The sequence below is a fragment of the Cavia porcellus genome, unplaced genomic scaffold (assembly GCF_034190915.1).
Source record: "Cavia porcellus strain 051 isolate PalLab524CR breed Dunkin Hartley unplaced genomic scaffold, mCavPor4.1 scaffold_30, whole genome shotgun sequence".
Taxonomy (NCBI): Eukaryota; Metazoa; Chordata; class Mammalia; order Rodentia; family Caviidae; genus Cavia; species Cavia porcellus.
The window spans coordinates 39,654,301-39,681,441 of NW_026947513.1; the positions used below are offsets into that span (position 1 = coordinate 39,654,301).

At 33.5% G+C, this 27,141-nt stretch overlaps 1 protein-coding gene across 2 annotated transcripts in view; it reads right to left on the bottom strand.

The window, feature by feature from the left end:
- The window catches only part of Tecrl (trans-2,3-enoyl-CoA reductase like), a 103,176-nt gene that overhangs the window by 33,952 nt on the left and 42,083 nt on the right, over positions 1-27,141 (bottom strand). For both annotated transcript variants that reach the window (XM_003463769.4, XM_063240723.1), the window contains 2 exons: positions 8,785-8,829; positions 4,344-4,447 (listed from right to left, as the gene is read on the bottom strand). In XM_003463769.4, coding sequence (XP_003463817.1) covers positions 4,344-4,447; positions 8,785-8,829 — 149 coding nt within the window. The remainder of the gene's footprint in view (positions 1-4,343; positions 4,448-8,784; positions 8,830-27,141) is intronic.

Genomic DNA, 27,141 nt, shown 5'->3' on the forward strand with positions numbered 1-27,141 from the left:
CAACAGAACAGAATAAAAGATACAGACACAACTACAACCACACTCAGCCAACTTATCTTTGACAAAGGAACCAAACATGTTCACTGGAAGAAAAATAGCATCTTTAGTAAATGGTGCTGGATAAACTTCATTTCCACATGCTAAACACTTAAAATCTAGACTCACGTCTATCACCATTTACTAAACTAAAGTCAAAATGAATCAAATATCTAAATATTAAAACGAAAACACTAAATTTACTGGAATACAAAGTAGGTAGAAATCTTGAAGACATAGATGAAGGCACAAAGATCATGAACAAAAACCAAGCATCATGGGCAGTACTTCAAAGAATCAGCAATCGAGATCTCATTATTAAAAAAAAAATTCTGCACATCAAAAGAAATCACCCACAGAATACAAAAAATCCCACAGATTGGGAAAAATCTTTCCCAAGAGTCCCTAAGACAGAACATTTTCGTCTAGAACATATAAAATTTGGAAGAAAATTGAGTTCTTCAATCAAAAAATGAGCATCTGAAATGAATACACAGTTCATGGATGAGGATATACAAATGGCAAATAAATACATGAAAAACTTCTCAGCATTGCTGGTCACTAGAGAAATGTAAGCTAAAACAATGTTGAAATTCCACCACACTTTAAAAAAGAATGGCTAAGATCAAGAAATCAATGCTGGATAGGCTGTGAGGAAAAATGAATATTTCTGCATTTAGTTAGGACCGTATACTGGTACAACCACTGTGGAAAACAGTGCATAGGTTCCTCAAAAAGTGAGAATGAGAGGTTCCATTTGATCCATCTACCCCTATTCTGGGCATTTTCCTAGAAGAACTGAAAACATCACCCCACAGTGATATACGTGCATTCATGTTAATAACTGCACAGTTTGTAATAGCCAAGTCTTGGAAACAACTCAAATGTTTATCAACTGAGGAATGGATAAAAATATATGGAATTTTTATATAACTGAGTACTTCTTAACTATAAAAAAGGATCGAGTCAAGACTTTTATAGGTATATGGATGAGAGTTGAGAGCATACTTATAAGTGAAATAAATCAGATTCACATAAATACCATATTGTCTCCTTAATGTAAGAAACCGAATGAATAAGATCCAGAATGTATAATAGACATTGTGAAAAGGTAAGAGATCATTTAAAGGAAAAAAAAAAGCTGTGATGGGGCAAGGAGAAAAGGAAGGGAAGAGATAAAAGATAAAACACATGTGTGTGTGTGTGTGTGTGTGTGTGTGTATAGAAAGTTTTATATATGTGTGTGTGTGTGTGTGTGTGTGTGTGTGTGTGTGTGTACACAGATAGCTAAAATGATTATACTACTAATTCTATTAGTTCATGGAAAAGAACAGTTAACATTCATATATTTTCATCAATTTTGCATGTCTAGATCTAGTAATATAAACAAATCTTTAGAAGATAACAATATACAGTGTAGTAACCATTTTTAAATTCCTGTCATCCTGTTTTGAAAACCTATATTTTTATATTTTGGGTTTTTTTTTTTGTTGTAGCAGTTTTTGTTTGTCTTATATATTTTTTCTTTTCTGTATTCTCATTAAAATAAACAAATTTTATATACATACTCCATAAAAACCTAGCACGTGTATTTAGAATATACGCAGAACTTAGCAGTGTGTCCTCGATAATTTAAAACTTGGCCTGCTGTTATGGCTCTGGAATAGAGCCCTTGCCTAGCAGATGTAATGTCCTAGATGTAGTGTCCTAGGTTCTTTCCTTCTGTGGAGGAAAACTATGGGAAAATTATGTAGTTAAATACCAATAAACAGATGTTTATTGCAGGTTCATTTGTCATAAATTACCAAGAACCATCAAATGTATCTCAAATGGTACATGATCAAATGAACTTAATTATCATGACTTTTAATACTACTGTACTCAAAAATAAAAAGACAAGGTGAGGGATACAGCCCAGTGGCACGAGTGCCTACAATTCAAGCACAAGATCTTGAGTTTAATTCCAGGTATTGAGAAAATAAATAAATCAACAAACAAACAAATGAAAAGACATCAAGTATTAAAACATGCAGCAACCAAAATGGAAGTCCAGACTACAATACTTTGAGAACAATAAATACAAATGTTTTATTTTAAATTTTAAGTATTCTCCACACAACAGAATTACAGAGATGGAGAACCGATTGGTGACTGTCTCACATTAGGGAATAAATATATATGGGTAACATGACAGACATTTGGTTCAAAATCCAATGTGTGAATTTATTCAAGGGAAATTAGAGCTGTGTCTCTGTCTCTGTCTCTATCTCTGTCTCTGTCTCTGTCTCTGTCTCTGTCTCTCTGTTTCTGTCTCTCTCTCTCTCTTTCTTTCTTTCTCTCTCTCCCTCTACCTCTTCCCTTTTATTGTCAGAAGAATACAAAAATGGTGAAACTCTAGATCTTTATTTAATATTTTGTATTATGAGAATCATTATGTTATCATGTGAACATTTAAACTCATCTTTTAGTAAAGCAAAAATGTTATTCAGTCTTACATAGTGAAGACATTATATATTTAGGAAAAAATCTTAACTTTGACCTTGTTAAATTAGTTTAAAAATTTACAAAATGATTATATAAATACATTCTAATGTTGTATAAATATTAAAATGTTTTATCTTATAAAATGAAACATTGTAATCACAATTTAATTTCTATAAAGTGGGCATGATTATAATCTAATGTACATAATGTCAGCATTTAACAGGACTGATGCATTTAGAGCAAAAGAATGTATGGATTTAGTTTGATTTAAAAATACACAGGTATTTCCAAATTATTTTTGTCACTTAAATAGATTTCCTTTCACACAGAGTATAATTTTCTGGTACACTTGTCATAGAATTTCGCTTTTCCTCTCAGTGCTCATCTGAATGAAGCAGCCAGAGATATCTAATCAACTCACAGTTAACGCTGCTCAGACTGGCACAAATTTCTGTAAACGGAAATCTCATTCACCACAAATAGAGGAAACAAAGATCTGGAACATCTTAACCTTTATAGATCTATCTAATAGCTCTAAACCAAGGTGTGTATTGGTCAAATCTAAGTATTAAACACTACAGAATACATGAACCAGTAAATGTTTACTAAATATTATAATATACTTCAAAGACTTCAAGCCATTATAAGGTCAGTTTTCAGTTCAATAAATTAATAATCCAAAGCTCAATAGTCAGTGTAAATAAAATGAATATTTAACAACTGTAAATTACAATAAAAAAGAACAAAATCAAATACAGAAAAGTATATCTCAAAAGAGAAAATTGTTTTAAAAAGTAATAAATATGGAATGCGTATTTATAAATTTAAATCTGAGTTCCTCTTTTCAGGAATCAATAATACATATATTATAATATATTTTAATAATTGTTAAAATTGGTTATTTATTTCTAAGTGAAAAGATTCAAAGTAGGAAAAATAATAATGTGGACAGCTAAGACTGGTCAAAACCATTAGAATTTAGTAAATGTTAAGTGTAGCTAAGTTGTAATATTGAATGCATGCAACTGGAAGCAAAAACTTTCAAATTTAAATAATGCTCTTTAAAAATGCCCTTTGTAAAAAACATTCATTGACAAAATTATGTTATATTCTTTGTATAGCATTGTCAAAATATTTTTCACATTAATTCTTTCGCTGCTTCTGTTCCTAAAAGTCCTGTTTGCTCTTACTGCTAAAGCTTTTTCCTTGTTTATTCCATGGCCAGTAAGCAGTTTAGGATTTGTGAACCTGTAAAGGGTTTTCACGATTTTGAGCCACTCATATCCTTTAGAGCAATGCCCTTTTTCTGCTTCCTTGGCATTCTGAGCTGGTCACTGAGAGCTCTTATTATCCTCCAAAAGAGCAGAAACATGTGCATCATGCTCTAGAGAAAGTCTCATTTCTTTACTCCCACATTTCTAAAGTGTCCCTCCTCTCCATTAAAAAATTATTCTATTGAATATTGTTTTTCCTCCTCTACCCAACAGACTGAGGTCTTTTGCTACCTCTCGACGTTTAGAAGAAAAAGAGAGATTGTTATTCCACTGATAAGACACAGAGGAAGCAGGAAAGGACACCCAGTCATAAGCTAAATTGACATTTAAGAAAAAGTGTTCATTTATTTTATTCAACACATATTTTTATTATTTTAACTTCTCAACATTACCTTGACTACAGCTCATATTAAAAGCATAACACTTAAAATACAACTCAAAACATATTGTTCTGTTTCATTGTGAATTTATTTACTGGAACAAGTCTGTCAATACATTAATTAAAACAAAATATGGAGCACGTGCTTTGCATTTGAAATTGCCACTTACTGTGGTCCAGCTGACTTGGCGACCCAAGTCTGTAAAGTACAGTGTAACGATTGAAGATGCTGCAATACTCTGAATAGGGATGTAGTCCTTCAAGAAGGGCCCACCTAAAATAAAAATAACAATAAAATGTTTATAAATATAATTCCAAGGGAAAATGATAAGGAATCGTTCACTGTGTTAACAGTTACTGCTAATAATTCAATTTACATGGAAATTACAGAGCACAGTGTTTCATTAATTTAACATAAAGTGTGAACAATCCATTTTAGAAAACATAGATAGCAGTTTTCCAAATGAACAAAAGTTTCCCAATGCTATGTAAACAAAATGTTGACTGTTCCGTTGAGACAATATTCTTTAGGTCTTAGTAAAATAAGGCACAGAGTTTTTTAAATGGTATTACTTTCGATGCGAATAGATCTGAATCTCAGGTCTTGTTGAAGTGGTTTCATTAAGGTTAAAATTAGAGGACAGAGGGAATCTAGCGGTTACCCCAAAGCATGCAGGAACGGCATGAGTTACCATTCTAACATACTGCTCTGAATGCTGTATGAAAGGTAGGCGGTGCGAAAGAGCCCACCGGGGAGACACTGAGAGCAAGTGATCAAGTAGGGGACGATGCTCACTTCCACTGCAGTGTGCCTGGCAGAAATGATTGTATGTTATCAGCTGCAGCTATCTTTAAACACACACAGATTCAACTTGCTGAAAAACTGGTGGAGTGGAGTGGAGAGGCTGCAGGAACATAAAGCAGTTTCTAGAGTTTTGCTCCAAGTACTTAAATTCCTTATGATTTCATTAACTGCCATGAAGACTAAGAAGGAGCAGGGTGAGGGAGTAAGTATTTAGGGTTTTGCTGTATGCGATGTTAACTGCATAAAATCTATTAGTTATTCAAGGAAGACTTGGTAGGTAACTCCCTGGGTAGGTACAGCTGTAGATTAACATTTAAAGCACATCTCAGCAAGTGAGAAGACAGAGTAAAGGTGATTGAGAAGGAGCCACTCACAAAATAGGTCTTGGAAGATATTAAACATTTCATTAGTAAAGACAAAGAGAAGACATGTCTGTACTGGGTGTATGGGAAGATACAGAACAAAGTCACTTTGAGCATTATTTACAACAGCAAAAGTATTGCAAAAAAGGTGATATAATCCTCAGTAAGCTAATCTAAATATATTTTGTTTTATTGAAATAAACATAGACTCTGCAAAAAGAAAGATAATTACATAGAGCTACATGTACAAAAGTGAATTAATTTCTTAGATGCAGTGTTATTATTATTATTCAATTTTAGTTTAGGTCACTTTGTTATATATTATTCTTGTCATATGAAGGTGTCATAGTCTAATTTCTCAAAAAAAACCTGTTAAACTGTTAATTAGTGTCTCTCATGGGATGGTTTTTAGAATATGAGAAACTATATCTATAAGAGGAGATAATTTAAAGTAAAATAAATATGTATATGTGTATGATTGTGCTTTGCTATATTAAAGATGTTAATTTGATGAATCCACTTTGAATAGATAGATGATTTAGATGAGCATAGCAATATATGCAATTCTGTAGGTACTTTTGGCTAAAGAGATGAATGTGGTTGTGGATTTATTAGACACTAAAATTCCTGGCCTCTGTATAATGTGGGATTCTAGCAATGATAGGCTACATTATTATTTTTTTTGGTTAGGTTATGCTGCACAGATTTTTTTTTAATGATTATCTAGATGGATCTGACCTGATCATATGAGATCTTATAGTCTCTGAGAAGTGTGAAGAAACAGAACACTTCAGAGATTCTCTGTATTAAAAAGATTGTGTCACTGCACCCTCAGCCTGAAGACAGAGAAGGCCAGCTTTGAAGAATGTAGGTGGCCTCGTAGAGCGGAGCTGACATCTCACAGGACAACAAAGGACCCTTGTCAGACAACTGCATAAAGGAAACAAAAAATACAAGCATTAAAAAATGCAAGTTATTCCACTAACATGAAAGAAGATAGGAGTTTCAGGAAGGGGTTGCAGCAGTCTCCTTACATCATGAGCAGTGAATTCAGCCATAACGCCAATTCAGCCTAATCAAAGGGACTGTGGTAAATCTGTGTTAAATTTGTAGTAGTGTGCATCACTAACATGTGTGCAACACTAACATGGATCAAGGAAATACTGTAAATATTATATCCTAACTATCCATAAAACACGGCAATCACATGTAAGGAAGTGTTAGCAGGGGAAGGAAATTTTGACAGATTAGTCCACCTTGCTTTGGAGAAAGCTTTCCAATGCACATTTGTTGGTCCCCTTGGAGAGATTGGTTTCCATTCCTTTATCACTCTTTCTCATTTCAAGGAAGAGTTCATCAATGTCATTTTTAAAATGTGATCTCTGATCAATATATTATTTTGAAAGAAAAAAATCCAGATGTATTATGAATCATGCAATTCTCAGACTCAGGAATCAGATTCATGTTCACAGTTTTCCAAGAATTTGTGCATTTCCAAATGGTGAGAAATATGTGAAACCAAGAGAAATACAACCTAGAACTCCTGTTTACTCTTTAAAACATACTTGGCCCTGTTAAGGTTCTCAACTTTCTTGCCCAAATTAGCTCAAGCCTCACTTTGTATAGTTGTTTGCAAGAATGAACTAGGCTTTGTGCTGCATAATCCTAAACCTAAGAATTTGTTGAAGCTGTGATGCTTTAGCATGAACACTGTGAATAAAGCTTTATGTATTATTTGGAACCAGTGATGAAAAGAGAGGTCAATGATTGCATACTTTATCACCATAATGTAATTTAAAATTTGAAAGGATTTTAATCTTTATCAGATTTACCTTACAAATGAAAACTATAGATAGGTCAATAGATGAAACAAGTTTAGAATTCTGTGTTTATCTGAATAAATGCTTTATATCTTCCTTTATTAAGTTATTTGACTCATTTACTAAATGCATCACCATACTTTTATCTAAGTTTCAAGAAAATGTTTGTTCTTTTCTCTAATCACATTCTGGCACACTTGAACAAGTAAATAAATGTAACAAAAAAGTAAAGTCCACCTAGAATTGAAGTAACAAATCTTTCAACCCCTTATAGTGCTGTCAAATAGGAGTTATATTTAACATCGATGCCAAATGCATTCTTTGTGGGCTTTCTTTGTACTGAGTCATGATCTGAAAACTCACAACTATTTCATTTCATGCATGTATGAGGATCCATGGACAGAACAATAAGACAGTGATTTTTCTCGCCTAAATTCCACTCAAGTGGAAAACCGACATCTTTCAGTAAGAAAGACTTTGAGATGATCAAATGTATGACTTCTAGTTGGGTGTTGTGGATCAGGTTTGTAATCCAATCTCTCTGTGGCTGAGACGAGTGGATTTCCAGTTCAAACCTGAACACCATAACAATCTAGGAAGACCATGGCAGCAGAGAGAGAGAGACAGAGGGAGAGAGAGAGAGAGAGAGAGAGAGAGAGAGACAGAGACACAGACACAGAGACAGAGAGAGACAGACAGACAGAGACAGACAGACAGAGAGAGAGGAGCTGGGGATGTAAGCCTTGGATTCAATCCTTGTAATGGAAAACTGTGACTTCTTAAATGTTCTGGATTCCAGTTTCATTTTTCAGTGATTCAGTATTCCTGAATGACTGACTGTTAATGAAAATAATGAGAACAAAATTTCAAGAAATTTAATAGAATCATTTTTAAACTTTCAAAAATATATGAGAGCAGGCAGCCTAAATATTAACAAACACCCTAAAAATTCAGTTTTTTATATAATGGAAAATTTAAAAATTGAATTATATTGTCAAGTGCCTCCCACAGATTGACAGTTGCTAAGAATTGTGATTGAAAAAAAATTGTGATTGTTCCCCTCAGTGAAAAATAAAAGGAAAGGAAGAAAATAAAAGACAAATAAAAAAGAAAATGTGTTTACTCAGAGTTTCCATTAAAATTACAAATTCCAAATTTAATACCAAGTTGATGTAAAATCAACAATGATAATTCTTAAATAGGATTAATTTTTGAGGATATCTATTATACATTTCTAAAACAATAAAATTTATAATTTCTAGAAATCTGAGGTATAACAGCAGATATAACACTTTTCCATGTTCACTGTTTTTGCTTTATAGCAGGAGCATGATTAAAACCAGTTAAAGAGACAAGTATTATCCTTGAAAATATATTAAAAAGCAGGAGAATAATGGCTCAGCAGTTTGGAGAAAAAAAGGATGTTTGTTTAGAAGTTGCCTGTGAGACTCAGAGACAGAAAATTTGTATCACCCCTTTGATACTAACTTTATCAGCTGTAAAAACGAAGCACTACCTTCTTGAGAAGATCAAATAAGTCTGTAACAAATGATGAACGTCTGCTATTCATGATAGAAAAGGGATTCTAAATTCAACACACTGATCACTGAAAATTGATTCTTACCACATTCCAGCTGTAGCCCAATTCGAGAAGGATACCACTTTGGACCTGATAATGAAACATAACATTTGATCATCAGGAAAAGTATGAACATAATTTAAAAATCTAACATTTCCCCCTGGAAAACGGATTATGTGTAGCTCTTGGTAAGAGAATAAATTTTTTATACAATATCAAAGCTGCATCTGGTGACCTCTTTTAGTGGGCATGGGCCCGCAGAGCTGCACAGCAAATGAAATAGTTTGTAAGGGAGGCTTCAAACTGGTGATTTTCTGCATATTGATGTTGTTACCTGTTACATAGATAAGTTCCGGTTTCGAACCTGTACCAACCTGTGTCATCTCTGACTTATGCACTTTATGTTCTCTATTCATCAGCAAACAAAATCACCACACTTACCTAACACAAGGAACCTTTGATCTCACATCATATGTATCAATTTTTTTCACTTGAGAGTGCATTATCTTCTGTACGAAAATGAGGCACTCTGTCAGGATGATATAAGCTATTATTTATGAAATTACCAATGTATTGATTAACGCAGAAACATCATTTTTGTATAGTCTCTTTATACCATTGTCAGAAATAAATTTTAAAAAATGCTTTGTGTAAAGAAAACTAACGCATCTGTGTTATACACTTCCATAATGAAAATTCATTCATAAGTAGCAGAATATAATCCATTACTTGAATTCTGTATCACTTATTTTAAAATATTTATTGAATATTTAATTACTTGACGTCCAATGCTAAATAAATTTATCTGATATACAATAAACTGAAAAAATGTACAGGAATGTTCCACAAGTACCATTTTTATGTTCAAAACTTCCTGTTTTAACATGTAAACAAGAGTGTTGATAATGTGACATTATAAGACTGAGCTTCTGAAAACAATTTTTTTATGAACTGCAAAAAACAAAGCATGGAGGTTTCCACTCAAAAATAGCTAAGAAGGACAATGACCTATTAAATATGTTTAATTATTATTTAAATATGTTCAATTATTTCTAAGCAAAAAATCACAATATTACAAAGAGGAATAATGCACAAAACTTTAAAATTGTATACATTTTAGAAAATATTTAGATAGACACTTACTGTTTTTTGATATTTACTAGTATAAAAATCAATCTACCAAAGCTGACAATCTAATTAATACTACAGAGAATGCTCACAGATTTTTGAGTTCATAAGCAGATTAAGAGTAGTAAACAAAATTCAAACCTTTGCAAATCTATTTGTATTTTACAATAATTGAATTACTATGAAAAGTATATATAAGCTGGCATATTTCGCCTATGTTAATAATATTCATTTCACACATCATTTTCATAATGCTTTATAATGTAAATGTTATATTAAAACTCCCATTCAAGGCAGGTAAGAACTGGACTCTTGGCATGAAGAGGATTAGACTGGGAAAAAAAGCAGAAAATGAAATCTATAAAACATAAAGCACATGTGTAATGGGAGGATCCACAGAAAGCTGCATCAATTAGCAGGTTATGTATAATGCTGAGTATACTATTGCTGGCCAACTGGCTCACAGCTGCATGAGGAACACTCGAACTCCCTGCATGTGCTCTCACAGTATTTTATGTCACAGTATTTTATATCACAGTATGTGATTGCTATCATACATCAACCATTCTTTACAATTCTTGCCTTGATAACTGGAACTATTCATGTATCCATGTAATAAAATTACAAAGAAGAAATATCTTGCTACATCGAAAAATATATTTTAATGAGGTAATTATCACTAATGACCCATTTGTAAGTTATGTCCTAAATTGACACCAAAAAATCAATATCACATTTCACAATAATCTTATCAGGTAAGAAATAAAGAGAATAATGTGAATGAATTAAAAAATTAGGTAAAAATAAGCACAAGAAAAGTAAATTAATTTTCAAAAAAATAAATGGTAATGGAACTTTCATGCTTAAATAAAAGCCTATTTGAATTCTGCACCTGGTTACAGATGCAACTCTTTAAGGAAGAGACCAGTGACAGGAAGAGTTATCTTGACACCAGGTCATGATGTGGCTTCGCATATGATGATTCTGAAGCATAATATGCTTCATATAAAGATCAAGTTGCGGAAAGCGGAAACTATTTTTAGAAGACAAAACATTATTAATGGAATAAAAATGGGGTTACTCAGAAAGATAATGCTAAGATTAATTTTTGTTGAAAGCTGAGACTTTTTTTAAATTAAAGTAATTAAAATTGATTCCGTGTCACATATATAATAGATATCAAAGGTGACCTGAAAGCACTAAGACACACATTGCTTTCTTTTCACATTCCACTCCATGCAGCAGGATGTAGTGGCACATGCCTGTAATCCTACGACTCTGGAGGGTGGGGAAACAGGATATGTGAGTTTGAATCCATATGTAACTTCAATCAGACCCTGTCTCAAGAAAACCAAACCAAAACAAAACAAAAAATCTGTACTTTTCAAAAAATAATATTTAGAAACTTCTTATTATATCCTTTCAGTAAACTTCAAGGCATACATTAAGGTTAATTTGCAACATAATAAAAACATTATCAAAGAATGTTCATATGCAATATGAAATAGATGTTTAAAATTCATCTACTGACATTGTACATTTTAATAACAGGACAGAGAAGCTCTTTGAGGCAGGAAATGGTACAAGGAACACAGATGAAGGGTGAGGATCCAGAGAGGACTCCACAGCTCTGCTCCCATGACCTATGCAGCACCCAGGATTTGGATACTCCAATCCCCAAGCAAGTACCAACACAATCGTATCAACACTGTCAACTGCTACACTGATGCGGGGGGAAAATAAAGGTGGTGGATGGGAGGAAACATTCTAGACAAAAGCAAAAAGATAATTATTTCTTGAAGCATGCAATCTATACAATGGAAAAGACAATTCTATTAACAAAACACTACCACAATCTTTGGGAATGCAGAAAATATATTTTGTGTTGGAATACAGAGAATAGACATACTTATTACTTGTAGATAAAGTGGAAATTTTGCTAATAAAAATATTGAGCCATCTTTGAGTTCCGTGAAGAGAAAGTTCGTGCTGATATTTTTCAGGCAGCTGTAAGCAGACGCTTTGTATTCTAGGCGAATGATTCGGGATGGTAATGTTCACTGCATGTACCACTGTTGCCCTTGATTAATGTGTTTTGAAGTTTTATGTTAGCATATTTTTCCTTTAAATAAAATGGGTTCTAAAATAAAAAGATGACAAACCAGAAGAGGAAATAACCAGTCTTAAGAAAAATGAAAACTGATGTTATTTTTGTTCACACGGTTTCTCTAATTCCTATGCAGTGTCACGAAAAGGTGCAACATCTTAGGAGGTGCACCTGAGTTGATATGCATTCTCTTGAACAAACTTTTTTACAAAGTACAAAACTGGTAACAAATTCCCCCTTTTGCACAGGTAAAATATACTCCTCTCTCCCTACGCATAGATTAAAAAATCCCTCTTCCCTGATAATTTGTAACCAGCAGGTCGTGCTTTGATAGTGAAGAGCAGGGTAAGGTTCAACACTCCCCAAAAGGAGCTTCATTTTCTTGTGTGGATACTGTCTGAAATGCCTTGCAGCCAGCATTGGGTATATCGGATGCCCCAAAGCCTCTCCTCATCTTCCCTTTGACTGTGGAAAGCTAAGGTCATGAGTCTTTCCCAAGTGACCCCATCTCACAGCTGATCTGCAACATCCTCAGTCCAGTCTCAAGGAGTCACTCTCATGTGCATGCCTAAACAGAAAGTCCCACACTGCAAATGTGTAAGCACTTTTGTTTCTCTATATAAGGAACTTTGCAATACCTCCATTCCATCTCTCTGTGCGCCATTCTTCTTTACACTGCTGCATAAATCCCAGTAGATTCTTTTTTAGGTGATACATTTTGACTAGATTTGACACTGACAAGATTTGTATTTCAAAGAAAGTAATCTGACTTTTGATACTAAAATGGATGACACTAATGACTGCTGGCCCCAAAACCCACCAACTGCTATCTCCAAGTAGCAAGAAAGACTATTAACTCTAAGAACCGATAGCTTCTGACATTGTAACTTCAGATCTTTTCACACTAATATTGCTGCGTTTAGTCTATTCCTGATTTCAGGTCAAACTGAGCAGAAGAACCCTCAGTTGAGGGTCAACATTAGGTTTTGGTGTTCAAGTGTATATTTCTTCTATGTTTTAAGAATTATTTAATTGAAATACTAAAGCTGTACTACTTCTGAGGCACCTAATACTAGAGAAAGAAATCCTTTGGAGAGCCAGTCATTCAGTGGACATCACATAGCACAAGACCTGCATGCAAATATGCTATCAGTTTAACTTTTTGTTTTTTCTTTTTTTTCTTTTTTTTTGGTACCAGGAATCAAACTCAGAATCTCGTGCTTGCCCGACAGGCAATAGTGCCCCTGAGCTACATCCCCAGCCCTAGCAAATTAAATTTTAAGAATGATATGAACATTAATTTACAAATAGGAAGATCCAAAGACTACCATAAATAACAAGTTGAGTTTCAGAAAGCATCAGAAATGAAGAGTATCAATCATTGAAGTTTATATAAAGATGCCTAAAGATTTATCAAGTAGAACCAAAAACACAAGAAAAGAAGCATGATACTATAAATATTACAGACTTGACAAGTGAACAAATTAAATTTGTTGAAATAAGACACATTTCTATGTGATGAAAACGAAATAGAAGAATAGCATAGTCAATTTATAGTACAGGCAAAAGACTGCAGGGTCAATTAGAAGATAAACTTGAAAAATTACTTTGAAGGTGCAAAGATAAAAGGATTAAGACAGTATGGTAGATAGATCTTTTACAAATGGGAGAAGGACCAAGAGAGTGAAGGAGGAAGGAGAGAGGGAGGGTGAAGGGGAAGAAAATGAATTAAGATGTGCGATGTGCATCTACCAGCTCCTCATGAGGACTGTTCCACAAGCATGTTAATGAAAGCAAAAACCGAAAAAAAGAAAAAGAATGGATTTCTTTGTCTAGTATTAGACAAAGAAATTCTTTGAATTCAGTGTAGATCACATAGCACAAGACCTGCATGCAGATACACTGCACACAGATCAAGTAACAGGAACTAAACATAAATGACAGCATGTCATCAGTCACTCAGAACATAAGCAAAAATATTACACTAGCTGTAATGGAAATCTGCATGCTTCATTCATTCCCTCCTAGTGGCAAAACTATAAACGTATGACAATTATTTTATCAAATTCTCCACGGAGTGATTTTAAGAAGAAATACTAATAAGCCAAGATTAAGGATGGAGGAAAAACCAAGGAACTCTGGGGCAATACTGTCCTCGGATTTCTGCCATTATTGTATACAGTCACTAAAAAGCGGACGAGCTGGGAAGAGCACTGCAGTGACCCACAAATGGCTGAACACTGTCCAACTCTATGGGCAGCCGAGGTGAAGACCTGAGGAACGTCCAGTTTTCCACTTAGAAGCCTAAAGTAAGCTTCAAGTCAGAATAGATCATTTCCTACCGGGAATGAAGCCCAAATGTGAGTCATCCCAGTCCCTGTTTGCATTAAAGTGACCCATAATCTTAAAGTCTAGTATTATCACTGTATGTTAGACATATGCTTAAAGTAACTATGATTAATGTAGAAATAAGAAAAAATTGGAGATTTTTTCAAAAGCATCTGGAAACTATAGAAAGAAACCCCAAACCATTTTAAACAATTACAAATTAAAATAAGTGAACTTAAGAATTCTTTGCAGAGGAGAGTATAATTCTATGCATTTAGAGAGTATAATTTCAATATTGAGAGAAAATTATCAAACTCCAAGTTGCAAAATTTCTCAACTGAAACAAAATGAGGTAAGTCTATGGAATAGAAAAAGCTATAGGTTATAAAAACAATGGGCCATGAGAAAAATTTAACATGTATAAAACTGAAATTCTAGAAGCAGAATGTAAAAAAGTAATTAAAAGCACTATTGAAAGATATAACGGCTACTAAGTGTGTGTGTGTATGGGGCTACAAAACAAAAACAGAAAAACATACAGTAAAAAAAACTAAGGACAAGATATATTAGGAAATATAAGGATATCAGTGTTAGAATTGGAAGACAGATGCTACACAATGTATTTGACAATAAGATTTCAAATAAACTACAGTCAAATTAAAAAGGAAAATATACTGATGAGTCTTTTTGTCAGTTAAATTCTTTCTGCCATTAACTGAAGTTCTAAAGGATCAACTTCAAAATGAAAAAATGATTATAAAGGGGAGAATGGGATAAACTAATTTATATTACACAAACTGTGATAAGTGTGAGCAATCCTATAAAAATGGCAGACTATTTGTATAATCTGATTAAATGATAATAGTGCTAATATTAACAATACTTGTAAAACAAAACTTAACACAATCATGATATACAAAATGGGAAATATTCTTTGGATAAGCCATTTTGAAAACCTTGAACTATTTAGGAAGAGTTAAAATATTTTTCTATTTATCCTAATTATTTAAAATTTTCATAACTTATCTGCTCAGTTTTTGTTTATGAAATGATAAAGATAAAATTTTGTAATGAAGTAATAAGAAAAGAACAGTAGTTTTACAATGTGTTTCATTATCTTGAAAGTATTCATAGTAAATAGAGTGACAAAAAGATTTTTCTCTTATAAATAAGAAATGTTAACACAAAACTTTGTTTTTAGTGAAATAAAATCTAGTAGTATAAATAAAACTAATTAGCACAAATTTAAATATGTTCTCACATTTAATGTATTTTAATGCATTAAAATATTTTAAATATGATTCTTATGTTTCATTTATATTAGTAAAATATTGACTAAGCTTATATTTTAATAAAAACATTTATCATTTTAATTGAGTGAAGTTTGTAGTAAAATTTCGTATTTTGCCAAGCTAACACTTCTTTTAATTTTTTTTCATATTTCCCTCAGATTTTTTCTTACACTGTGTGTAACTTTCTTGTTTCCTGCCTGACAAAAGCCCTGTTCCAATGGAAAGTTTTCACTGGTATGAAATGTGATTAGGTGATAGGAAATGTTACCAAAAGATCGGGAAAATTCAGTGGCATGGCAGAGTCTTACGTTTGCCACCGTCAGAATATTGTTTTATCAGTATGGTTACATCTTTTATAAGCAGTGAAATTCTAAAATCCAAGCAAAAGATCATGAATTCTTCTCATGTCTCCTAAGAATGTTATTAACCAAAATTATATTTTTAATGTGTCAAAATTGACTTTTTGGTCGATTCTTTGATAATTGCTATTTTTTTCTGGAGTGAGATGGAATCTCAGATCTGTTTTAATTTCCATGTCTCAGATGACAATTGCTTGAACATTTTCTCACATATTTATTTGCTGTTTTTAATTTTTCATCTCAAATGTTTTGGATTCAAATAACAAGTTTTGGATTAGGTCTTAAAATTGGGAGGAATCCGATTTATTTTTGAGTTCTTTGTAAATTGTATGTATTAGCCTTTGTCTAGAGAGATGGCAAATTTTCCCCACCCTGTGGGTTGTCTCTTCATTCTGTTCGTGTTTTCTCTTGCTGTGCAGAAGTTTTTTAGTAAGATGAGCTGATTCTTTATAATAGTTCCTGTTATAGATTCTCATGATAGTTCCTTTGAGATCAGGATCTTGTTGATAAGTGTTTGCACCAAAATCTTTGAGTTCTGTCTATTCTGTCTTCCAACAAATTTAGTGTTTCTGTCCTAATATTTAGATTTTTAATTCATCTCAAATTTAGTTTAGCGAATGATGAAAGATATAGGTCTAGTTTTAATCTTTAGCGTGTGGAAAAATGTTTCCAGAAACATTTATGGAAGAGGTTTTCTGTCTGCTAGTGAAGAAGTTGGTCCCCTTTGTCAAAGATAAGATGGGTGAGTCTGTCTGAAGTTGTTTCTGCAACTTCTAATCTATTGCATTGATCCTCAGTACCTTTTTTCCCAAATACAATGCTATTTATGTCAGAGTAACTTTGTAGTATAATTTCAAGCCCGGGATTGTGAGGTTTTCCACTTTGCCTTTGTTGTTGTGAATTACTTTTATAATCACCCAATAACAAATGATGGATAAAAGGAACCCCACTCCACTGTTGGTTGAAGTGAAGACTGGTGTACGCAGTTTGAAAATCAGTGTGAAGATTCCTCAAAAAAGTAAAACTAGAGGCTCTGTTCAACCCAGGTATTCCATGTCTTTGTATCTTCCCAAAAGAATTGAAAGCATCATGCCACAATATTATATGCATATACATCTTTATAATGGCAGAATTTGTAATTAATAAGTCTAGAAAGCACCCCAAATGTCCATCAACTGATGAGATAAAGAAGATGTGGGGATTTTTTTAATATAATGGGCTACTACTCATGTATAACGAAAGATAAACCTGATACATTTATAGGTAAATGGATTCACGTTGCAACCATAAGTGAAATTCATCGGAAATATGTGTGTAAATAGTTCTTTGGTTTCTCTGGTGCAAGAAACTAAAAGTATAAATAAAGACCAAAATATATAATAGATATCAGGAAATAGGAAGAAAATGTTCAAATGGGATGGTGACTAGGGAGAAGGACTAGGATAGGAAGAGAAAAGAAAAGAAAATGAGAAAAGAAGAAAAAATGGAAACAAAGCTTTTGTAAATAAGACAGTAAGAGAAATTGAAGGTATCTTAGAGTAATGGTAAAACAGAATGATTCATGATATATCATGTACAGTACAAATTCCCAGTGATGAATGTGATCATTGTGTATACCTATAATATACCAATAAACTTAATTAATTAAAAAACATTTTTTGTTGATAGAATACTGGTGAATTAGTTATTTTGTTACAAATAGTTCATTCAGTGTAAAGCTTCACTAGAAATAAGCCAATCTTTTTTTTCCTTGTAAGAAAACTATTTCTTTGCAGTCTTCCAAATGCCACATAGGTAATTATCAACCTTCAAAACAAGGGTGCCAAGAAGACATTAATGTTTCAACTATGAAATATATGATAATGTATATGATAATATACAATATAAATAATATAAAATATATGATAATGTATATGTATCCTAAAAAATCGGAGTAATTCTTTCATACTCAAAGGCAACTTAAATTTAATGAGAATCAGTACCAATAAAAAGTATGGTTTTGCTGATCAGCTAGAAAGTGTGCTCCTCCAAAGCACTCTCATCAGAGTGACAGGCTGCTATCACACTGCATAATCAGCAACTGTGGAGCAAGGCTTTGGTGTGAAAATAAAGATATGGTTCTAAAAACACAATTTCAAAGCTGTATAAACAAAAACCCCAAATTGTGAAGAGGATGAAAGAAAGAGGTATAGAACAACAAATACACAATACAGTGCTATGCAAGGTGCAAAATAAAAATTGTGGGAAATAGAAAGAAATATATAGAGACTAAACCAATTATCTTCACTAATTAAAATGAAAGCTGTCTATTTATCTGATTACTCACCAACTTGTAAGGAAGCACCATGCAGCCCTGAGCATCACACCTGCACTCCATTCACATTAAACATGACCAGCTAACAAACTTCCCTGAGCATCCATTAGCACAGTGGCACTTACTAAGCTTCTTTGTTTAAAACCACTAATCTAACCTCACTATCCACTTGTCCAGGGATTCTCTGATGTTTCCAGATATGCAGGGTTTGTCACTGCATAACATATTACATCATCAAATTTTACTTTAAAATTACCTTTTTTATTTAATATAAAACTTCTTTTAATTGTCTTCCCCCAATTTTTGTCACTCATGAGAAACTCACTTGTGTGCCACCCTATGTGTGAGGAGCACTCCTTGCTTCAAACAACTGCTCTAAAAATGTGCTCTCTATTTTTAATGGAAAGTGCATAGCGCAGAAATTTACTAATGTTAATGTCATGGTTTATGTCAGTGACCCCCAGGCCTCATGTGTTTGCATTGTGTATTTGTAATTGGTTTATTGTCTAGCACTTGGATTGATGGTGTCAGTGCCATACCCACTAGGGGAGGAGCTAATATATAATATAATGGCAGGAAGAAGGTATGTTTCTCTCTCTTACCAGTTTCCACCTTGCTATTTGCTGTCACCATGAACTGCGGCCCTGCCATGCCACCCTGCATTGGAGCCAACTGAATATGGACTAAAACTTTCAAAAACTGTAAGAAATAAACCTTTCCTTTCTCAACTTTGGACATGAGGTATTTTGTCTCAGTGAAAAGTAAAAAGTAACTAAGACAGAATTTGGTACCAGGAGTGGGGTTGTTGCTGTGATTATACCTGACCATATTTTTCAAGAGGTATTAGAAATGACATGTGGGCAGAGTTTGGAAAGTTTCAGACACATTGCCTGGATGCATAAAGCTAGAGCAACTTAAGGTGTTCTGTAGAGGAGATTCTGGTCAGAGCTCAGGAGATCAAAAGGCTGAGAGAAAGCCTGATGTTAAAGACAAGGTTTAGGAGTTTTCTGCTGGGAAGAAGAACTGCATTGGTTGTTGGACTCCCTATGATGTGTGTTAGAGCTTGGCACAAAGTTCGTCTGCATTTTGCTCATGCCCAAAGACTTTGCCTGAGACTAAGATTAAGGATGATGAACTGATTAATCTGGCAAAGGAAATTTCAAGGCAGGCAAATGTTGAAGCTGTGGCATGGCTATTGTTGGGGGATTCTGGCGAATCTTATGTTGCAAATCAAGAGAAAAGAGCCCAGCAGAATAATTTAAAGTTCTGTGAGTTTGTGGAGAAGAAAAACTCTAGTAAAGCTGTGAATTGCAAAGACAGAGCTGAGACTTTGAGAGCTGAGAAAAAACATGGAGCAATAAGAAAGATGGCCAGAGGGTATCCCAAGAAGCAGCAGATCTACATCCCTTACAGCCTCAAAACTGCAAAAGTGAAAAACTTTGCTCATAGGAAAATGTTGCAGAGCACTATGCTTCAAAATAGCAATGGAGGCCTCATGAGGTTCCAGAATGGCAGCAACACAGAGAAGCTTTTTTCACAATCAGGTTCACAGAGCCCAGTGAGCCCTACAGCCAAGAGAGAAAAAAGCCTGGCTACTCCTGCAGCTGGCAGCAAACCTTGGAAGCATCCACATGGTGCTGATTTTAGGTGCAATGAAAATGCACAAATTCTGAGGGTAAGATGACTTCCACCTTGATTGAAAAGGGCCTGGGAGGCCAATCAGTGTGCCCCTGAGAGGGCATTTTGTAAAGATATAAAGTGAAGGCAAATATGCACTGGAGAACCCCAAAGTTTGGAAAAGCCAGAAATGTGGATAATCCAAGGAAAGCTGCAAAAAGTGTGCAGAGAGGGTTTAACAGAGAAGCTGCCAAAGCTGAAATCTTTGGAAGTGCCTTGGCGTTGGAATCAACCAAGCCTTTTGGAGCTTGCAACCCGATTGCTTCAAATGCAGAACATAAAACTCTAGGATTTAATGTTCATCCTGCTCGATATTGAATTGTTTTGCTTGCAGTGCTTTATATTCCCCTGTTTGTAACTTTTGGAATGGTAATGTTTACATTGTGCCTTTGCATTTCAGATATGTTTAACCCTGTTTCATTTGTACAGGATGTTACAGTTAGGAGTTTGCCATAGATATCAGAAGAGACTTGAGACTTAGACTTCTCAGCAGTGTTGAAACTGTTAGGACTTTGGCAACTCTTAGAGATGGACTCATTGTCTTTGGATAAAGGAATTGCATAAATATGGGGGCCAGGGGTATAATGTCATGGTATATGACAGTGGCCTCAGGCCTCATGCATTTGCATTGTGCATTTGTGATTGGTTCATTGTCCAGCATGAATTAATGGTTTTAGTACTACACCCATATAGGGGTGGGGCGGACATAAAATGTAATGGCAGGATGGTATGTCTTCCTTCCTGCCAGTTTCCACCTTGCTGTTTGCAGGTCCCATGTATTGGAGCCCCGCCATGCCATCCTGCCTTGGAGCAAAGGGAGAGTATGGACTAAAACCTTCAAAAAATTTAAGAAATAAATGTTTCCTTTCCCAATTTTGGAAATCAGATATTTTGTCTCGGTAATGAGTAAAAAGTAACTAAGATAGTTAACTTGTCTTCTTGCACATATTATGCTCTTGTCTTTTCACCTTAATACCTGATAATTTTATCTCAGAATATTTTTTCTGCCATTAAAATTCCATATCAATGTTTGCTTCTTAATGTTATTTTGATTTTCATTAGTTGTGGTACCTGGAATCAAACTCATGACCTTATACTTGCCAGGGAGGCACTAAGCTGCTGAGCTGAATCCCTGGCTCCCTGATTTTCCCCCTCTTTAGAGCCTACATCCATTCAAGTGTGGTCGTTGCCATGTGCCTCTTTTGCAGAGCCTTATGCTAGCCAACAAATAACTCCCAAAAGAAAAATCAGCACCTTCTTTCTGGTAATCACTTTTATTTCTGCTTACATATACTAACATCTTCTCTCAAATATTTTTATGAAAATGTTACAATAAAAGTAATTTCCATATTATGAATATGTGCTAAAATATGAAAAGGAAAGTAAATATTCTTCAGATCAAGAATGACTTGCCAGAAATAATCCTACCATAATCACTACGATAAATTCCTCATTTCTCCAAATTTTTTCTCTGCATAAGCTTTATTCTATGGTCCCTGTCTGAATTCAACCATGGCAGTTAGGACTACTTTATTTCCCTAGCCTTTCTCCATCTTGCAAAGTGGTTACCATAGCTCTTGTTACCCTCCATTTCTACTCTTTACCTTGCTGATTACTCAGAGAGAACTCCCCTGGTACTTCCAAAGGGATCAGGTCCTAGCTGCACAGCACAGAGTTTTTTTTTTTTTTTTGTTGTTGTTGTTGTTTTCCTTATGATCCTGTTTTTATTCTCCCCTCTGTACAGTTAGTTTAGGTATCTATGAATCTATTTACCATGCATTTTCCTTACCATTGTCCCTAAGAAGAGGTACCTGTGATAATTTTGATCACCACTCAACACACAGTGATTAAAAGATTGCCTTACACAGAGAAATGGGTGATTTTATGAGATTTCAATCAATACATGGTATTTTCAAATCATATTTTGGAGAAATTATATATGCATCATGATTTTCACTAAACATAAGACTAGTTATTTGTGATGAATTATTTTCCTCTCCAAGACTGTTTTGTTACTGGTTGAGTGCCAAGTCCATAGGTAAGGATGATCTATGGTTAAATCATAGAATATTACCTGCCTGTTGTCTTGTTATCTAGGGGAAATTTATTTCTCTGAAACTTACCTCTTATTTATTAAGCAACAAAAAATAATTATTAGAAATGATAAATATGTCTATTACAATACTATGACATAAGTGAGACAAAGCATAATGGTCAAATATATAAGAAGTCATTAGGGTATAACATTTATTTGTGAAACATTTATTTATTGGAAAAAACTTTTAGTTTTAAGAATACAACTAACACATGACATATATCTTTGAATTATATCTTTCAAAAAATCTGATTTAAAATTTATGTGTAATATGAAATAGAGATAAGAAAAAATAATCAATAAGAAAAAAGTAATAATCATAGTTAATATACAAGCAGTTAAAGGATTCCTAAGAGATGAACAACATATAAAATTAAAGAGTTTTACATCTCTGGAATAAAGTAAAAATGTAAAGTAAATAACAGTAAGGAAGATGTGCTATTGCTGAAATTAACAAAGATAAGGATAAAATAGTTAAGAATCTTGCGCTTATCTGCCAAACTGACTCAGGTAAAGTTGAATACTGTAATAAGAATATTTATTAATAATCTACATCTTCATGTGTTCACGTAGTATAGCATTCAACTTGTGAACTTAGTATTATAAAACCATACAACGTCTCCACAAAATATACATGAACAATTGCAAAACCCATATCTTACTGTTATCATTATTCTATTTATGAAGTTCTAGTTACTGTTTTTCAGTATAAAGCAAACAATATAATTGTTTAAAAATATTAAAAATCAAATGCAGTTTTTGCTTAACAAAATAAATCAAGAAACATTTCTTACATCATTCCTAAATCACCCAATAATTGGATTTTTATTTACTGACACTAAGAAAAATATGCATGCATATATGCACACACATACACTTTTCATCCACATTTACCTAAGACATGCTAAGCAAATTTAGTTTTCTACCAAAAGGAAATTTTATTCATTGTATTTCATGTTACTATAAAGAAAATGTTATTTTGTCAAAAATTTTTCAAGTAATATTTCAAGTCAGGATAGTGTATTTTGCTTAATGAGTCTTTTTAGTTGTTTTAATGTTTGAGGCAATTAACATCTATTATAAATTTTTATTTTAAAAAGATAAAGATAAAAGAGAACATAACAAAACAGATCAGAACAGAACAATTTAAACAACATGGTATTTCACCACAAGACAACCCGACATAACAGTAGCTACCGTAGTGTCTCTTTCCTTGAAATATTTGAGTATACATTCATACATTTTAGTATCAAACATAACAAAATAGTATAAAACCACTTAAGAGAATCAAATTATTACAGGGCATTCAGAAGCAAATAACAGAAAATGAAAAATGGTTACTATATTATCTCTTTGTCCATAAAAAATTTTGTTTATACTATCACACATAATAAAATCCAATAAGATAAAACACAATAGAACTGATGGAGATAGAAGAACAAAAGCATGGTAGGACTTCAAAACAAGATGATATTGAATCAGCACTGGCTATTATAATGTCTTGTTTTCTTCAAAATAGCTGTTTATACCATCATAGACAATAAAATCAAGTAACCCAGGATAAAACCATTCCAGTAAATGATTGAAAACTTTGTAAGGCTTCAAAGTAATATAATGGGGAATCACGATTACAATATACTTTTATGTATTCTTACCATTTCTTACACTAGAGAGTCTATATGGTATTTATACATGTGAGTTTGATTTATTTTGCTTATGAGTACGGTCTCAAGTTGTGTCCATTTATTTATAAATATTTAAGTGTGATCTTATTGTAGCTGAGTAGTACTCCATTGTATAAAAATATCACAACATTTTTCTCCATTCCTCAGTTGATGGGCACTTAGGTTGTTTCCAAGATCTGGCTATTACAAATTATGCTGGTATAATCATGGGTGCACATATAGCACGATGGTATGATGTTTTCAGTTCTTCTGGAAATATGCCTAGAAGCAGAATGGCTGGATCAAATGGGACTTCCAAACCAGCTTTATGAGGAATCTCCAGACTGACCTCCAAAATGGTTACACCAGGCTACACTCCTACCAACAGTGCAGGACAGTTCCTTTTTCCCCACAGCCTCTCCAGCATTTGTTGTTGGTAGTTTTCTTGATCCTGGCCATTCTTTCTGGAGTGAGATGGAATCTCAGTGTTGTTTTAATTTGCATTTCTCTAATGACCAATGAAGATGAACGTTTTATCATATATTTATTTGCCATTTTTTTCTTCATCTGAGAACTGTGTATTCATCTCAGATACCCATTTTTAAATTGGATATTTGAATTTTGGGGATCTGATTTTTTAAAAAAAGTCTTTATATATTTTAAACAGAAGTCCTTAGTTTGAGGGACAGTTCACTAGGACATTTTCCCACTTTGTGGGTTTTCTACTCACTATGCTGGAGATTTCTTTTGATGTGCAGAAACTTTTATATAAGTTATGGTGATTCTGGGACATATTTCCCGTGAGGTTGCATTCCTGATCATGAATTCTCTACTTACCCCTATGTCTTCAAGGTTTTTCCCCAATTTGTCTTCCAACAGATTTATTATTTCTGTTTTAATATTCAGATCTTTGCTCCATTTAGATTTTAGTTTAGTACATGGTGATAGGCATGGGTCTAGTTTTAGTTTTTGGTATATGCAGAGCCAATTTTTCCAGCACCATTTATTAAAGTGGCTGTTGGTCTTCCAGTGAACATGTTTGGCCCCTTTATTAAAGATAAGATGGTTGATTGTGTTTGTAGTGTGGTTTAGTCTTCTAATCTAGTCCACTGATCTTCAGATCTGTTTTTATTTCAATATCGTGTTGATTTTACAACAGTTGCTTTGCAGTATAACTTCAAGTCAAGGATTGTGATGCCTCGTGCCTTGCCTTTGCTGCTTAGAATTGTCTTTGCTATTTTAGGTCGATTCTTATTCCAGATGAATTTTAGGATTTATTTCTCTATATCTATGAGGTATGTTGATGGTATTTTTATTGGAATCGCATTGAATCTGTATAACAGTTTTGGGAGAAGGGACATTTTCACAATATTTATTCTTCTTAACTATGAGCAACACATGTATTTTCATTTTCTGAAATCCTCTTCAATTTATTTTTTCAGGACATTACAATTTTCCCTTAATAAATCTTTTACTTCTTTCATGAGATTAATTCCTACATATTTCATTTTTTGGATGCTAGTGTGAAGGGTGTGGCTTCTCTTATTTCTCTGTCAATGATTTTGTTGTTAGTGCATAGAAATGCTATTGATTTTTGAGTATTGCTTTTGTATCCAGCTATTGCTGAATTTATTGATTATATCTAAGAGCCTTTCAATGGAATTTTGGGGGTCTTCTATTTAGAGTACCATTTCATCTGCAAATAATAATTTAAGTTCCTCTTTTCCTATCTTTATGTCTTTTATTTCTCTCACTTGTCTAATTGCTCTGGCTAGTATTTCCAATAGTATGTTAATAGGAGTGGTGATAAAACAGATCCTTGTCTTGTGCATGATTTTAAGGTAAAGACCTTCAGTTTTTTGCCACTTAACATGATGCTGGCTGTTGGTTTGTCATAGATGGCCTTTATTATATTGAGGTAAAGACCATCTATTCCAATTTTCTGTGAGGTTCTTAACCTAAATGAATGTTGGACCTTATCAAAAGCTTTTTCTGCATGTGTATAAATGATCATGTGATTCTTACTTTGGCTTTATTGATATGGTAAATTACATGTATTGATTTACATATGTTGAACCATCTCTGCATGCCTCAGATGAATCCCATTTGGTCATGGTGTATACTCTTCTTGATGATTTGCTACATCCTGTTTGCCAATATTATATTGAAGATTTTTGCATCTGGGTTCATTAGGGATATTGGCCTGTAGTTCTCTTTTTAAGGTGAGCCTTTCTCAGGTTTAGGTTCTAGAGGAATATTTGCTCCCAGGAATGACTTAGGATGACTGCTTCCCTTTTGATTTCATTGAAGAGTTTGAGGAGTGTTGGCATTAAGTCTTCTTTGTATATCTTATAGAATTCTGCAGTGAATCTCTCTGGGCCTAGGCTCTTCTTTGTAGATAAGGACTTAATTACATTTTCAATTTCATTAATAGAAATTGGGTTATTCGTTAGCTTTATATCTTTTGACCCAGCTTTGGTACTTCATATGTTTCTAGGTATCTGTGTATTTCTTCTGTGTTATCGAATCTATCAGAGTAGAGGTTTTTATAACAGGTTTGATGATCTTCTGTGTTCCTACCGAATTTGTACTGATTTTGCCTTTTTCATTCCTTATTGCATGAATTTGAGCTTTTTCTTCCTTTTTTAAAATAAAGTTGGCTAGGATCTCATCAACTTTATTTATTCTTTCAAAGAACCAACTCTTTGATTCATTGAATCTTTGGATTGTTTTCTTAGTCTCTATTGTATTAATTTCTGCTCTGATTTTTTATAATTTCCTCTTTTCCTTTGGGTTTGGGCTGACTTGCTCTTCTTTTTCTAGATGTTTTAGGTGTAGCATCAGGTTATTTATTTGTATTTGTTCTGTTTTCCTCATGTGGGAACTCAGTGCAATAAATTTTCCTCTGTGGACTGTTTTTCTTTGCATCCTACAGATTCTGGTAAGTTTTATTTGTATTTTTCATTTGCTTTGGGTATTGCTTAATTTCTTCTTTAATTTTCCCAGTGACCTACTGATTACTCGAGTGTATTGAATGATTTCCGTATGTTTGCGGGATATTTGCAGTTTCTTTTATTATTAATTTCTCATTTCAAGGTGCTATAAGCCAGTAATATGCATGGAATAATTTCAACTGTTTTCCATTTATTTAGATATGTTCTGTGAGCTATTATATGGTCTATTTTAGAGAATGTCCCATGCACTACTGAGAAGAATGCATATTCTTATGTTGTTGGATGGAAAACTCTGTATATGTCTATCAAGTCCATTTGTTCACCGGTGTGATTCAGTTCTGTTATTTCTTTGCTGATTTTCTGTCTGGTTCATCTGTCCCTTGGTGTCAATGGTTTGTTAAGGTCTCTTGTTATAATTGTGCTATTGATTATTTTATTTTTCATTTCTAAAAATACTTGATTTGTATAACTGTGTGCTCTGGAA